We start from the raw sequence: 16,983 nt of genomic DNA, 5'->3' as shown, positions 1-16,983 counted from the left end.
AGAAATGGTCTCAGCTTCATATAGATCACAGTCTATTGCACAAGACAGATCATTTAAATATAATGCAGGAGGCGCTGGGGTGCAGCCACGTACGGGATGTTCCGGGTGCCCAGACCAGTCAGGGATAGCTTCCAGAGGAGACGAACACTCCACTTCCATGTGGAGTGTTAAAGCACAGGTAGGAAGCATCCAGGTAACCAAGGGTAGGGTTGACCTTGCAGAAACAGGAACACACAGGAGGAAGGTTTGGAGTGTGAGACAGGATCCAGGGAACAGCATGCTTGAGGGTGAAGCTGAAGAGCAGACAGGACTGAGGCCACGGAAGGTGCAGGGTACACGGTAAGGAGGTTGTACGTGTTCTTGGAGGTGACGGTCTGTAATAATAGGATGGGCAAGCTTTATATTGAGCCCTGAGTGGCAGCAGGTGTCTAAACTAGCTACCCCGCTTTGCTCTGAATCCCTGCGGCCCTTACTGACGCCTCTCTTTGCCCCTTCCTATCACGGGTTCAACTACACTGGTTGTCATTCACACAGTGGACTCCAAGACTGTCCAGTTCTTTTGCCAGCTTGGATTTTGGTCTCCACAAATACCTCTTTTTTTTCCCTAGTGTAAATTACTCCTTTTTTTTTTTTTGAGAAAATAAAATTGATTTTATATGCATTTCTCATATTCTATGCTTTAACTTTTTAAATTAAACCAACAATGTAACAATAAAGAAAAACTGCTAGAAAAGATTACTCGTAATCCATCACCCTAATACAACTTCAGTGTCTTTTTTTAAATCTCCTATTCTTATTTTTCTTATTAAAGTACAGTTGATTTACAATGTTGTGTTAATTACTGGTGTACAGCAGTGATTCAGTTATACATATATATACTTTTCTTTTTTACATTCTTTTCCATTATGGTTTATCATAGGATATTGGATAGAGTTCTCTGTGCTATACAGTAGGACCTTGTTGTTTATCCATTCTGGACATAAAAGCTTACATCTGCTAATCCCACCTTCCCACTCCATCCCTCCCCCAGCCCCCTCCCCCTTGGCAACCACCAGTCTGTTCTCTATGTCCGTGATTCTGTTTCTGTTTCATAGATAGGTTCATTTGTGTCCTATTTTAGATTCCACATATAAGTGATATCATATGGTATTCGTCTTTCTCTTTCTGACTTACTTCAGTTAGTATGGTAATCTCTAGCTGCATCCATGTCACTGCAAATGGCATTATTTCATTCTTTTTTATGGCTGAGTAGTATTCCATTGTGTATATGTACCACAGCTTCTTTATCCATTCATCTGTCGATGGACATTTAAGTTGTTTCCATATCTTGGCTATTGTGAATAGTGCTGCTATGAACACAGGGGTGCATGTATCTTTTTGGATTACAGTTTTGTCTGGATATACGCCCAGGAGTGGGATTGCTGGATCATATTTTTAGTTTTCTGAGGAGCCTCCATTACTGTTTTCCACAGTGTCTGCACCAACTTACATTCCCACCAACAGTGTAGGAGAGTTTCCTATATTCCACACCCTCTCCAGCCACAAATACCTCTTGCAATAAGTGGCAGCAGAATGGGATTGGCTCTGGTGGAGTTTGGGCCACACATAAGACTCAGTGGTGTCCCTCTGCCTCACATCCTCCTTCAAAGGTCCACCCAAGAATCCCATGATAATAACCCATCCTCCTGGTAGAAGACCCTCATCTTAATTCTTCAAATCCAGGGCTTATTTTTGTTTATCCATGTATTCCTTTGGAAACTGACCTCCATCCTTCAGTGGAGGGAGAGGCATGGGGGTGGGGTGGGAAAGAGGGATGCCGGCCAAGGACATGAGTTTGAAAATAAGACCCGTTTTGATCCCAGGACTGTCTTGAGCAGTGTTCTTAATCTTTCTACACCACAGTTTCATCGTGTATTAAGATGGAGGCAGTAATACCCACTCCACCAAATTGGCTTAAGGATCACATAAGCTGATACCTGGAAATGCACAGTACATACCAGGTGTTCCATTAAGGTTGGCTTCCTCCTCTTTCTGATACGTGCTTGTTGAAGTGGTCATGGGGTGACTTCCCTTAAGGGCAGGAGCCATGGTTTCCAACCATCTTTATATTCACAGCCCTCAGCATAGTGTCCGGCAACAGATCTGGACACGACACGTGCTGGTGAAGGAATATTTGAGTGAATGAACAAATGAACTGTCATGAGTCAGATTGAGAAAGCAGTGCCGTCGTGTTTTGTAGCAAGTTCCCATGGAAGATTGTCACTGCACTTCGCCTCACTGTGAACCAGAAACAGTGGCCGCGCTGGTCCTGGCGTCCATCTGCTCTGAGGACGTGTGGCCTGGCGGCTGAGCACACACTTGAATGCCACACCTTCCTCTTCACGGCCACATTCTGCAGCCTCTCTAAGCCTCACTTTTCCTACCTGTTCGGTGAGGGAAACAATGGCACCTACCCCAAAAGAGCTAGGGATTGAATGAGATCATTTCTATTTAAAATGTTAGTACATTGCCCGGCTTTTAGTAAACATTCACTACCTCTTAGCTAAGAAATCACTTGTTTGATGAGGTATGTGGTGACGGTGTACGGCGACAATGGCTGTTTGGTCTGTACTTTTCTCTGACACACAGATGCTGGGAGTCAGAGCCTCTTATGAAGATTTGGGCTGAAACTATTTCTGAGGGACTAAAAACCATCCCTGTTTAAGTATTTTTAGCTGATTCTAGTGGCTTGGAGAGGGAGGAGGTGGAAATGGGAGAAGGAAAAGAATTAATCTCTGCAACCTGGAATGATTCCTCCTTTTCATCTGTTTCTCCCAGATCCTTTATGGTGGGGCATGGGTGGGGCTGTTCCCGCCATGCGCGTTAAATCCCACCTGCCAATCATTGCGGCCAAAATTAACCTCATGGGCCCAGTCGTACCTCAGAGCTCTGGGCAAGAAAAAGCGGGTCAGAGTCCGGGCCACCCCTCTGCCGCACGCTGCTGTGTGAGCTGCACTAGAATTTGAACCTCTCTGTTCCCTCCTCCTCATCTGTGACATGACAGTAACAAGGGTGCTCTGCCTACCTCTCAGGGCTGTTAGGAGGACCCAGGAGTGATCATATAAAAGTCTTGAGCAAAGTTTCAGCCCTACTGTCGTGTTTATTGGTTGAGCCCCATCCTCCTTCTCCCCGGCACGTCCTACCTCCCTGAGCACAGTCACTTCTCGGCTTCCTGTGTCTTCCTGCAGGAGCCTTCCTGCCTTCCACACACCTCGGAGCACTTCCGCATTGGGCCACCGGCCTGAAAGGCGTCTGGGGGCTCCCTGTGGCTCTGTATTAACCTTCCCGCCCTCCACAGTGCCGCTCTTTTATGCAGTGGACACCTTTGCCCCCAAACCGGCTGGACTTTCCTCTGCAAGGATGCAGAGACTCTGCACAACAGACAATGCCCTTCCAGGGGTGCCTGATTTCCATGGTTTTCTATAGAACCCGTAACCTAGAAACAGAATCTTCTGGACTGACAGAGAGTCAGAGACCGAAGCCTTAATGTGAAACTGAACCAAGCGGCTAGTTAGAGCCCAGACCTGCGTTCCATCCTCAGGTCTCTCGTAGAGGAGGAAAAGGGTATGAAAGTACGCAGAAATGGTAAAGTCCCAGAGAGGAGAGAGGAGATAATCATCAAAATATAAATCTTGGCCATTTTTACTGGGCAAGATTTATAGGCAGGGGACTGGACTAAGTGGCACTACCACATTCGTGATTTCCTTTCGTCTGATTCTGGGATCCTTGAGTCCCCCGTTTGCTGTGTGTCCTCGGGCAAAACAGGCAGCTTCTGATCCTCTGTTTCTCAGGGAATAATAATAGTTCAGCATGTACAGTGGATTGAACTTTTTTTTTTTTTCGGTACGCGGGCCTCTCACTGCTGTGGCCTCTCCCGTTGCGGAGCACAGGCTCCGGACGCGCAGGCTCAGCGGCCATGGCTCACGGGCCCAGCCGCTCCGCGGCATGTGGGATCCTCCCGGACCGGGGCACGAACCCGTGTTCCCTGCATCAGCAGGCCGACTCTCAACCACTGCGCCACCAGGGAAGCCCATGGATTGAATGTTTAACACTTGTATCCTATTCCCTTGGGAGGTGGTTCAGCTATTATTTCTCCACAGCGGCGTGGGGAATAAAGAACCCCATAGGGAGCACTAGTAACAGGATCTCAGAGGAGGAAGGGAACCCTGGCCAGTCTCGCCAGTGCCTGATAACCACAGACACCCAGATCGGGGCTGGCTCTCCCTCCTCCCCTTGGATTCCTGCAGTGAGCGGAAACTCTGTCCCTCCCTTGCTTAGGGCCTCTCAGTGACTCCCAGCTTCCTTCCTGATGGAATCTGAACTCCCCTGCCTGCCTCCCGACAATCTGGGCTGTGTCCCCCCTCAGTGGAAGCTCTCCAGACAGCCACACATCACTGGCTGGTTTTCCCTTTGTGCCTTTTCTTGTGTTACTGCCTTATCTGGAAAGCTTTTCTTTCTTCCCCCAAATCTCATGTACTCCTCAAGACCTTCCCAGATGGTTGGAGATTGTTTTAGCAGAGAGGGGAGCTGGTGCCCAGTCTTGAAATATTCCTATTAGCATGGAACTTGCAGACATTTATTCTGGGAAAATTGCAAAGATTGTTAGGTAATATGCATAGGCATCTGTACAGATGTTATTTTTTTTTTATTTTTTATTATTTTGCGGTACGCGGGCCTCTCACTGTTGCGGCCTCTCCCGTTGCGGAGCACAGGCTCCGGACACGCAGGCTCGGCGGACATGGCTCACGGGCCCAGCCGCTCCGCGGCATGTGGGATCTTCCCAGACCGGGGCACGAACCCGCGTCCCCTGCATTGGCAGGCGGACTCTACCGCTGCGCCACCAGGGAAGCCCCAGATGTTATTTTTAAGTACCTAAGCCAGATGCTGTGCCGAGCTCTTCCAATACATGATCTGTTATTGATATTAGTCATCATTGTATCCTACAGGGTAGGTATCGTCGGCCCCATGGAAGAGGCTGGGAAAGCGAATCCTCAGATTAATTAACTTGTCCGCAGTCCCACGATTAGTAAGAGGTGGGCTCCCAAGAATGTGCTCCTTTTACACGGCAAACACTCCCTTGTGCCTCCATGCAGAAACTCATTGGCCTTAGGGGGAGGAAAGGACTTGTCTAGATCCCAGGGAGACTTAGAGGCAAAGAGCAATGTATTATGTCACCACCCATGGTCTAATGGCTGGTTTCCCCATTACAAACGGCTTCCTCCTTAACAGCAGAGGCCAGAGCCCCAGCCCCTTCTTAGCAGGAACAAAACAAGGCCTCTCCGCACGGCCGCTGGGCCCACCACATAAAAACACCAGGGGACCTAAGCAGCATTTTCCCTGCTAAGCACGCCCTGTGGAGAGCGGCCTAATAGGCTCTTTATGGGTTGGGAAGTAGAGCCTTGGTGATAGGAGAGAAAGAAGGGCTTCACCGCAGGTTGAAGTTCTTCCACTGGAAAGCCTTCTTAAGCCCCCAGATAGCTCAGCATTTTTTTTTTCCATCTCTGATTAGCTTCATATAAAAGCCCACAGCTTTTTCTTCCCGTTGATCGGCCTTTTGGTGGTAGCATCCCCGGCCCCCTGGCAGGCCTGCTCTATCCCATTGATTGTTAGATGCATGGCTCTCAGGCCATTAGCCCCGGCCGACTGAAAGGGTTCACCGCCAGGAGACTGATTGTGAAACTGGGTCTTTATGATCAATATGTCGTCCTCCATTAGGTTCATTTCCTCCGAAGGAAATGGGTCGGGCCATTAGGGTTTCTGTGTATTGATGGGCCTCTCACTGCCCCCACTGCAGCTTCACAGGGAGGAGACCAGAGCCAGCAAAGACTTCGGAGACGTACTTGCTAGACTGAACCGCCCAGGCTCTTTGCAAGCCTGTCTTACTGGCCTTGGTGACCAAGAGTAGCCAGAATCCCATGTATGAAAGTGACAGGATAAATGATTTTGTTATATAGGAAAGAGTGACCAGCTCCACCAGGTACAGAAAACATGGCATAAGTTTGGGCACAGCTGGAAGGACTTTCCGAGCACAAGGGCTATTAAGCAAAAAAGAAACATTGTTGAATCCCCTTTTCTTAAGGTCTGTAAGAACAGGAAAGATTCTTTCAAAGATACAACCTTGAAGAAAGTACAACCTTGTCTGGTCCTAAGGAGGAACGGACAGGATGGTCTCAAGATCCTTTGTCAACACAGACACAGTTTATCACTTCTAGTTGCTTCTGAGGACCTCAAAACACTTTATAAATGGCCCATCTCTCTTTCTCAACCTGCTTGTGTGCAGTTTCATCACCTCCTCTTTGGAGATGAAAAAACGAAACCTCCAAATTGGGGAATGACTTCCTTCGGGGAAATGGCAGCTGCAAACCAGCGCCCGTGTTCTAGCTGCAGGGATCCACTGGGACAACAGTATTCGGCCTGTCCTTTAGTTTTATTTAACTTTTACTAAAATAGCACCACTGCCCCCTCCTTGGCTTGCGTAGCTCTTAGCTGCTCCGCAAACGCTCCCCCACATTCATTTGGCCTCTGATCGTCAATTAAAAGTGGGATTAAATCTGTAAGGATCTTATTGGCCACTGGTAGCCAAGAGGGTAACCATATCAGAAACTGAAGTCTCGATTAATAGGCAGTAATGGGTGAGGGGGCTGCAGGATGTGAATTCAGGGGGTTACGCTGGTTACTCTAGAAGCATCTCCCATCGCTGGCCACTGGGGAGCCTGGACTCCTGTCTGCTCTGTATTTTGTGTTCATCCACCCCATCCTCATACCCTCCGGCTCCTGATGGGGGCTCTGCTCATGGGGGATACTCTCTCTTGCCATGAAGTCCCATTACAACCTGGAAGGCACCCCAGATCTCCAGGATCACACCCGGTGAGAGGTTTAGGGGCCACTTCTCCCTGGGTTTCCAGAGAGGATGGAGTTTGGAGGCCATTGGCTGAGATGCTGCCCAGGGTTCTAGGCTCATGCTTTGTTTTTGTTTGTTTTTGCGGTACACGGGCCTCTCACTGTTGTGGCCTCTTCCGTTGCGGAGCACAGGCTCCGGACGTGCAGGCTCAGTGGCCATGGCTCACGGGCCCAGCCGCTCCGCGGCATGTGGGATCTTCCCGGACCGGGGCACAAACCCACGTCCCCTGCATCGGCAGGCGGACTCTCAACCACTGTGCCACCAGGGAAGCCCTAGGCTCATGCTTTGACTACTTAATATACTCCTTTGACTGATGCAGACTTTGGTCACTGCCTCCAGAACCAGCCCCTGGATTGGGACCACCACAGAGGTGACTGGACAGCTGACCTGTCAGGGTAGAGCCACCCAGCTCCAGGGAGGCTCCTAACAATACCGGCTTCACCATTTGTCATGAGGCTTAACGTCTAAGTGCCTGATACATAGAAGGCCTTCAATTGTGGACTTCCTTATCCTTATTTTTCTCCTACTAGAGAACAAAGATGCAGAGTTACCTGTTTGCACTTTGTTCTCAGGATAGCTGTCAGCTGCAGGCAGGCTCACGCTGCCTCAAATCATCCATAAAGAAGCTGGCACTGGGGCTTCCCTGGTGGCGCAGTGGTTAAGAATCCACCTGCCAATGCAGGGGACACGGTTTGAGCCCTGGTCCAGGAAGGTCCCACATGCTGCGGAGCAACTAAGCCCGTGCACCACAACTACTGAGCCTGCGCTCTAGAGCCCGTGAGCCACAACTGCTGAGCCCGTGTGCCACAACTACTGAAGCCCGCGTGCCTAGAGCCCCTGCTCCGCAAAAGAGAAGCCACCGCAATGAGAAACCCGCGCGCTGCGATGAGTAGCCCCCGCTCACCGCAACTAGAGAAAGCCCACGCACAGCAGCAAAAATTAATTAATTAATTAATTAAAAAAAGAAAGAAGCTGGCACTGAGCAGGTAACTCTTCATGGAGCACAATAAAAGCCTCTGTATTTCCACCTAAAACCACATTACAAAGCACCGTCTGCTTTGCAGATACACTCTAAAAGAATTCCTCAATTTGGCTTTGTGGCGCCAGTGGCCTCTTTATATGACTAGACTCTCCAACCAAGAAAAATAGAAGTAGTCGGATTCTATCTGTTGGCCCCGGTCTAGTGCAGATCCTGGAAAAGGAATGAGATATCTGATTAATTGGGTCATCTTTTAATTGAATTCACAGTATTAGATGTTGCAAATTTATCAATTGGTATCCTGGATGCTGTGAACATTTTTTAAAAATCCTATATTAGCTTCAAATGTTTCTAAAAGTTGAGATTGTCTTAGCTACACAAAAGAATGATACCATTTAACTTTGGTTGCACAGGGAGCGTTACCCACTTGGAGGATTACCTACTTGACCCCTTGTCTCTTTTCCTGCACAAATAAGTCCTTAGTCACAGAGAACCAAGGCACAGAGCAGATGGGATGCCAAGGCCACGAGCATGCATCTACCAAAGCCAAGGACCGAACAACTTCAAGTAACTGGAAAGTTCAACAAATTCGTTTTCTACTTAATTGAATCAAGGTCTTACTATTTTGAGGAAATATATTACTATTTACATTACTATATAATGTAAATGCCTGTTGTTTTTCACTACAGGTGTCAGATATTTGAGTTTTGTCAAGTGCAGTAAAGTAAGGGATTAACTCCCCTCTATGAGTGAGAGACGAGTCAGCGTGGAGAACCTGGGGGTCTGGGTAACCTGTCTGCTTAAGCCATGGATGGCTTGAGTATTTACTGACCTCAGTATTGAACAAGTTTGGAGCTGAAGGTATTCCTTAGACAGGAAATAGGAATTCAGTGGGGAGCCTAAAAGAAGTGTCTGGCTTCCAAACAGAGACAAGGAATCATAGTCAGGCTAACAGAGAAAGCTTTGGGGATATGGTACCCTAAGCCAGACCCAGAGTCTGTTAATGATACTTGGTGTAGATGTCGTTAGTCAGACCCCCAGATTCTCCAGGGGACAGTAACTGAACTCATCATCCATTGCCACCCCAGCCCAAACTTGTTTCTACCCCGCATTCTCACTCAGGGGTGTCTGCGCCATCCACATAGGCCTTCAAGCAACAATTGCTAACCCGTCTCCAAGCTTCATTCAGTCAACAGCCCGAACATCTTAGGCAACGTCCCCACCCTCATTATAGTTCAAGACTCAGTGTCCCTCTTCTGATCGATTGTCAAGGTCTTTTAAATAGTCTCCAGCATACAGTTTATCTCCCTTGAATCTGACCCTCACATGCAAATCTGATCGTGCCTTCATTGTTCCCCGCTGCATAAAACAGTCAGGTCCAAGCCCTAAAATAGCACAAGGACCTTTGTGAGCTGTCCCCTTTCCAGCTTCATTTTTACCTTCTTCAAGCCTTGCCGTTTTTGCTCTAGTATCACCAAATTCTAACTTCCCCGCCCATACAGTGCTGTCTCTCACCTTCCTATATTAGCTCTTGATGTGGTCTTCGCTTCAGATGCCCTTCTCTCCTTGTGGATTTCTCTAGCCAGCTCTGACTCTGCTTTGAAGATCCAGATCAATCATTGTTTCTTCCCGGACGGATTCCCAACCTTCTCAGTTCATAGCACCCTTAGAGTCTGAGTAATTTTTACATAGAGCTTGTAGACCAACATAAATACCTAATGGTTCTGTGTATTTAGTAGCTAGATCCAAACAACTCAATAAATCGCTCCTAACAATTTAAGGACCGTGTGAAAAAATAATACACAAAATTGAAAGAAAAATAATATTTTTATTTCATTCTTAAAGAATTGCGACTACTTACTAATGACACGTGTGTATGTATAACTGAATCACCTTGCTGTACACCTGAAACTATCACAACATTGTTGATCAACTATACTCCAATATAAAATAAAAAGTTTAAAAAAAAAAAAGAAATTGTAACTACCTCGAACTAGTAGCTTAATGGGATGCCCAACAGATGATGAAGGTGGCTTTGTTTCCTTCCAAAATTAGCAATGTCCCATGGCACCTCTGAGTTTGCTGTGGTATCCTGACCTAGGGTAGCTTTGTGGACAATGTGAGAACCTCAGCCCCCCAAAATGCCCCACTACTGAGTCAGCATCCCTATTCAGAGCAGCCCTAGCACACTCGGCCCATCTCTTATGGCCATTAACGTATCGCCTTGTAAGAAGCTGCTTGTATATCTACGTTCTGAACTCTTTGAGGTCCAGGATCGTCCTTCCCTCTTCTTTGCTTGCTGGTGATAACACAGTGCCTAGCGCACAGCTGGTTCTCGGCTGAGAAGACCTGAACTACCGAGAGTGTCAGAGACCCCCGTGGAACCCAGAGCACCAGGGTGGCTGCAGAGGAAGTCAGCCTGGGTGACAATTAAGCAGGAAATTCCAGTGTGGCTCAGAACGTGTGTTTTGAAGAGGGAGTGAGGATCCTGCTGGACCCGGACATGGGACCAGCCCAAATCCACTCATCAGGCCCGAATCCAGCCGAGGGTACCAGAGACCATGGTCTCTGAAAGGGCTCCAACCAGTCAAACTTCAGCTGAGACAGCGACACCCAATAAACTCTTGGTTTTATTTTTGATGTATTGGTCCATTTGGTTTCCTGGTAAGAGTTCCTTGGGAGGAGAAGGAAATAAAGAGAAAGGTAGGAAGAAAGTAGGAGGGAAGGAGGGTGGGAGGGAGGAAGGAAGGATGCTGCTTTGCCTCCCACAAACTGTGACCCTGGTGGTTGGGTAGAGCCATGGTTCTGGGGCCAGAGCCACCACGGACCCAAAATTCAACCAAGCTGCGGGCAGACAGTGGCAGGAATCCCAGCCCCTGCAGCCGCAGTAAAGCAAGGCTATCAGTGTGCGCTACTCGTTCCTCCCCATCTGGCTAATTTCCTCACGGCTGCGTGCCTGAGTTTTTTGATGAGCCATTGCTTTTATCTGCTTTGTGCTCTTCCTCCCCATCATTAGGCGTTAGAGTTTGCATCACTTTTTTTTTTTTTTCCACACTCTGCTAAGAATGAACCCTAGACATAATTGGGAAGGTTAGGACCAGGGTCCGAAGTCAAATTTGTGCTCTCATGTAATAGCAGAATCTCAGTAGTTCACACGTCCCTCTGATTCTTACCATGAAAGTCCCAACTCAATGGCTGCTATGATCCAGGAATCTCTCCTTGGAGTTTAAAGGGATATTCCCCCTTTATCTGCCCAGCGGGCTCTGCCGACTTCTGAGTCACTCTGAGGGTAGCAGCTGTTCAGGCTCAGCCTGGTGTTTGGGGTCTACCCCACACACCCCGCTGTTCTTGGCATTTACCCCATCGGTGGACCATGGAGGTGGCAACTCTATGGCAACAGGCTTTCCTGTTGGGAAAGTGGGATGGAGCGGAGAGATGTTCTGCCGCTGCCTGTGTTCAGTCTGTTTTGTGGGCAGAGTTCTGGGAACAGACTCAGCACAAACCTCCATAAGCCTGGCGGTGGGTGAAGGAGTAGCAGAGCTCAGCCTCTGGCTCAGGACCCGAGGGACGCAGTGCTGTCACTCCTCCTACGGTCTCCTGCCTAGAGAATCACACACCTGTTTCAGATCGGTAACTACTTTCTAGAGACTTCTCCAAAACAAAACCAAACCAAAAAGCCACTTTAAAGCACATTACTGCCAGGACGTTCTTTCCGGAATCTAACGTGAGCCCCTTGTGCTGTTGCCAAAGCTTCTTTTACTGTGGCTGACCCTTGCCAGGAAAGCTACAACAGATACGAGAACCTTCCATAACCCTGAGGACCTCTCAGACTTGTCTTCTTCAGAAAAAAGGATTGGTGTTTCCTTAGCCTTTCACCACGGCCTTATCACCCAAACCTTTCATTATCTTTCTCAATTGTATCTTTGAATCCTCTCCAACACTTGGCTTTTGAGTTACAGGGACCATAACTTAATGAGATCTTTCATTTCCAGAGGACATTCCTAGTGCTGAAGGAAAAATAAATTAAACTTCAGATAAAATATATTTCTTTGGGGGAAGAGCCTAGGGAAAAAAATATTGGATCCTTTATATAAATAGCACATGGTACTGCAAGCGAGCTTTCCTTTTCCCAATTGTTTTTGAAACAATGGGTCTTTTTTTGGGTGAACTTAATCCCTCAAAGATTCTAACCTCTAAAAGACCATGTTTTGTGTTCTTTTGTGGGTACACGGCTTGAGGATTTGAAAAAAGCACAACAGGTGACCTCTGATTATCTAGTAAGTGGTAAAGGAAACAGGGCTTGCATCTTGGCAACAATTAAGCACCTTATGCAGGTGTGGGAAGGAGTTTCCTGTGTTTCCAGCTTTTTCGGCACCGGCTTCTCTTCCAAGGGGTTCTGAGGTCTTCCTTCTTCATAACCTCATCTTACTGTAAGTAGGCTTGTCTTCTAGAATGCAGTTCTACTTAGCTGTGCAGATTTTTCTATTCTGATCATTTGGTATTTGTGCTCAGAGTTTCGTGGGGGAAAAGAAGGGATTCTCTTTGGACTGTGGAAAAGAGCAACTGAGGCTGGCCTTGAATCAGGCTGGAATCTGCCCTTCACTCAGCACTCACCGCAGCCAGGCTGCCCTAAGCACGTGACTTGTCTTCCTTTACCTGAATTTCCCCCTGTGTCAAGTGAAGAAATTGGGGCCCCAGTTGATGTCTTAGGTCCCTTCCAATCTGACCCTCTGTGACTGTCACAGCATCATGGGTTCTCATTGCTCCAGAGAGGTACCAGGAAAAGGCAGGAGGAGTTGGGTTCAGCAGACAGTCAGGAAAAGGATGCTTGGGAAGAGCATCAGTTTAAACTAGAAATTCCTGCCCTCTCTTCTCTCTCCCAAGGACCCTGAAAGGGATAGGAATAACCAATTATTGATCGCCTCCAGTGAGTCAGGCACTGTTCAAGGCTCCTCACTGTAGAGGAGAGGTACTCAGTGAATTCCATCACCACAGCCCCTCACACCCAGCCCACCCCGCCCTCCCCCTAGGCTCAGCCCAGATCAGGTGTCCCAATCCTATGTGCTTAAGGTTCTCTGTGCTCTCCCCTCATGGCACTGACCACCCATGTAATTAAATAATTATTTGTGCAGTTGACACTTTCACGCCTGCTCAACTGAAAACTCCCTGAGGGCAGGGACCATATAAGTCTTGTGTTTCAGTGTATTCCTGGAGCCTAGCACAGTGCTGAAAAAGTCATAGCAGTTCAGTAGGTATGTACTGAGCAAACATAAACTTGAATGCCTGAACGGACGGACAAGTAGCAAAGCTGGATACAAACCCAGAACTATTTGGCTTTTGGAGACCTGTCTGACGTTTCAGAAGCGCTCTCCTCGTACGCTCGTGTGCAGGGCAGTGACTCGCTGCCAGCGCCACCCTGTGATCCTGCCCCACCACGCACAGAACTTTTGAGTGTTTCTCCCACAGTGGGAGTGATAGCCGCCCTTCTCCAGCCAGCCCCTTTCACCAAGTGCTACTCGTCCCCAAAGACGTCTGTAAAATTGTTGGAGACGATAGATCCAGTCTGAGGCTGCTGGTGGTAGTTGGAGGAAAGTGGGAGGAGGCACTGGATTTAAAGCAGACCAATTGTCCTTCTGGGCATTTAACTTCAAGTCTCAATGGCCTTCATAGAAAGTGGCGGGGGTGAGGGTGGGGGTGGGATGAACTGGGAGATTGGGATTGATATATATACACTAATATGTATAAAATAGATTAATAAGAGCCTGCTGTATAAAAAATAAATTAAATAATTAAAAAAATTTTTAAAAAGCACCCTTTTCTAGCACACTTTGCCAGGAGGCTGCGAATGAGAAAATGTTCTGTAGGGGATCTGGGTCAGGAAGAGTGAGTGGGTGAAAGGGAAGGAGGGAAAAGCAAGACATGACAACCTTTAGGGAAGCAAAAATAAAAGTCTAATGTGGAAATGGCTAAAAATAGACGGCATGGGCTGTTAGGCTGCGTGCAAATCCAATGCTAATTACATGGAAATTAATCACAAGTCCTAACGTCCCTGTGCCTTGCTGTGACCCCTGGGGGGGTGCCCTGCTGCAGGTGTCTCCCCTACACCCTTGAGGAGGCTTAACAGTGCCTGCTTCACACCCAACTCTTGCCACTGCAGTGGGAAAAGCTGATAGGAGGCTAAAAATACTAACAATAGAAATCTGATTTCTTCTTCCAGACAAAAAGCCTTGGCATCCACAGGAGGAAGAAGTGTTCAGGCAGCATGTGACTGGTTGGTATGAAATAAATAAATTGAGAAAATAGCATGTAATTAACTCTAAGTGTATGCGGATGAGCAGGGATGTGCAGCCTGTGTCTAACGGGCCCTTTGGGGGTGGGGGGGGGAGGGGAAGGATCCCAAAGACCATGTGACCGGCCTGTGCATCAAGCCATTTGCCGCCCCCGTCCTGGCCCCAGAGTGTGCTCTCCTCAGAGCTGTCAAAGAAATTCAGAGCATTTCCAAGACAGAGCCTCTGTCATGCTTTCCGCCCCCTCCTCCACTCACTTAAAGATTCATCCTAGATATCGGGCAAATGGATTTAGAAATATCCTACTTACTTACCTTCCAGGATATCGCTACGCAGGGCTGACCCCACAAGGCGACCCTCCAAGCTTCCCTCATCTTTGGAGGCACATGCGTTTAATCCTAGACGGAGCTGGAGGGACAGGCCGGGCTGGAACAGTACTGATGGCCTGGGAAAGGATTTGGGGTTGATCCAAAACACTTCCTGGAGAGCGGCCTTAGGAGGGAGTCGTGGGATGCCCATGCGATAGGACAGGCAGGAGTAGAGAAGTTGGTGCATCTGAGAGTTGGTTACAAAGTGTGAGCTTTGAGGGGTAGATGTTTAAAGTACAAAACTGAAAACCCTCCCGCTGGCGGTGCTTGGTGGGGTGGAGGCTGCCCAGGATGGACCTTGATGTCAGTTCTCCCTTTGCTTCCATTGTTCTCAAGTGAGGCGTGCTCGGCCCCCCTCTCTCTGGCAGGTTGTTCTCCCACGTCGGCGACCCCTTCCTGGATGACCCCCTGCCCCGGGAGTACGTCCTCTACCTCCGCCCCACCGGCCCCTTAGCGCAGAAGCTTTCCGACTTCTGGCAGCAGTCGAAGCAGATCTGTGGCAAGAACAAGGCGCACAACATCTTCCCTCACATCACCCTCTGCCAGTTCTTCATGGTGAGCCGCAGCCCCCCACCCCGGGGCGCCTGCATCCCTCCAGCCCCGGGGGACTGTAGTCAAAGCTGGGAGCTGGGCTTCCCGGGTGGCGCAGTGGTTGAGAGTCCGCCTGCCGATGCAGGGGCACGGGTTCGTGCCCCGGTCCGGGAAGATCCCACATGCCGCAGAGGGGCTGGGCCCGTGAGCCATGGCCGCTGAGCCTGCGCGTCCGGAGCCTGTGCTCCGCAACGGGAGAGGCCGCAGCAGTGAGAGGCCCGCGAACCGCAAAAAAAAAAAAAAAAGCTGGGAGCCTCTCTGGATGTTGGTAGAAACAGTCACGGGCTCCAGAGCTGGGTGAGCCTTTGAGGAATCAGTGAGGTCCACGGCTGCTCACCCCGGTCCTCTTTCTAACACCTGCCGAGACCTCGGTGCACCCTGGGTCTGGTGTGGCATCGTGATGACCGTGTGCTCCTCAGGACCCAGGGGACAAGCCTGACCCACTGGGTGGCACACTTGTCTGGTAGCCACAAGGGGAATGGATTCTCTAACCTAGCTTCTCCCGTCTGTCATCTCCCTCCCCTCTCACGAGGAAAGAGCAGACATTAGAGAGCTGGGGATGAAAAACGTAGTCTACAGATGGGGGGAGAGACTTAGCCTCCTGCACACCATCCACAGGTTTTGCCGTGCTGGATCTTTCTAGAGATGGCTAGGATACATTTCCCCTGCCATAGTTACCTAGCCCATAATTCTAGCTGTCATGAAGCTTATGCAGAGACTGAATCAAATCCCTCTCATTCCAATAAATGTAAACATATTGCATCTACTTTGGTTCTCTGCAGAGATGGAGAAGAATTGACGTGTCCAGCTATAGTCACAATGAAGCAGAATGGTAGCATTTTAAGACAATATGTTTTTCTAATATTGGGGGTTGTTTTTCCAGAATCTCATTCATATTCTCCCCCATCTCCACCTTTTATAGGTGAAAATATGTTCCTAACACCTCCTCTTTTACCATTCATGCTGAAAATTAAAATGATGATCATTTCCTCTTAGTCATCCAGGCTCTTTCTCAAAAGCATTCAGAGTTTCAGACACTCTCATTGTTTCTTCTAGTGCCCGGGGGAGGCGGGGGGAGGATGAGGATATTACAGCTCTTGCAGCCTCATTCTTCCCAAGTATCATGGGGGTGGAGGTAGAGTCAACTTTGGATCATGTAAGTGGAATAGAAAAGGCACAAACGATGCAAAACTGTAGAAAACACAACAACTTATCGTGGGGTGCTGTACACTCTCTTGGCACGTCCCTCATGCTTGCTTTCTGCTGGACCGGCCCTACTGCATTCTGGCGGGGCTCAGAGGAGCACATCGGAGCAGGGAGAGAGGGAGGGGAGAGGTTGTCTGTCGCCCCAGTTTAACTGACTGGTCGGATAATCCATTTCCAGATAATTGGGAGGCTGCAGGTCTTCTCCCTGCTCACAGACAGGAATGATGGTTCAGTTAGCAGCCTCCAGCTCTGGGCAGAGGATGCCAAAGGTAAGTAGCGGCAGACATCTCCCCTTGTCTCTGAGCGAAGCCTCTTGTTTCCCTGCCAGTGTGAGGACAGCAAGGTGGACGCCTTGGGGGAAGCCCTGCAGACCACCGTCAGTCGCTGGAAATGTAAGTTCTCAGCCCCGCTGCCCCTGGAGCTCTATACCTCCTCCAACTTCATCGGCCTCTTCGTGAAGGAAGACAGCGCAGAGGTCCTCAAGAAGTTTGCCGCCGACTTTGCTGCGGAGGCTGCCTCCAAAACCGGTGAGCTTCCAGCTGCCAGGCCTGCCCTGGGCCCTGGGAATTGGAAAGTTGGGAAGGAAAGGGACAGGAAATGATTGTGGAGGAG

At 48.9% G+C, this 16,983-nt stretch overlaps 1 protein-coding gene across 3 annotated transcripts in view; it reads left to right on the top strand.

Moving 5' to 3' along the window:
- The window catches only part of UBASH3B (ubiquitin associated and SH3 domain containing B), a 140,773-nt gene that overhangs the window by 92,695 nt on the left and 31,095 nt on the right, over positions 1–16,983 (top strand). For 2 of the 3 annotated variants that reach the window (XM_019941741.3, XM_019941740.3), the window contains exons 2-4: positions 14,137–14,190; positions 14,943–15,129; positions 16,700–16,898. In XM_019941741.3, coding sequence (XP_019797300.1) covers positions 14,137–14,190; positions 14,943–15,129; positions 16,700–16,898 — 440 coding nt within the window. Of the gene's footprint in view, positions 1–14,136; positions 14,195–14,942; positions 15,130–16,699; positions 16,899–16,983 lie in introns of all 3 variants that reach the window. The other variant, XM_033861886.2, reaches the window with a different exon arrangement.

Source organism: Tursiops truncatus, chromosome 8 (assembly GCF_011762595.2).
Source record: "Tursiops truncatus isolate mTurTru1 chromosome 8, mTurTru1.mat.Y, whole genome shotgun sequence".
Taxonomy (NCBI): Eukaryota; Metazoa; Chordata; class Mammalia; order Artiodactyla; family Delphinidae; genus Tursiops; species Tursiops truncatus.
The sequence above is the reverse complement of the archived record's forward strand: the minus strand, read 5'-3'. Positions and strand labels throughout refer to the sequence as shown.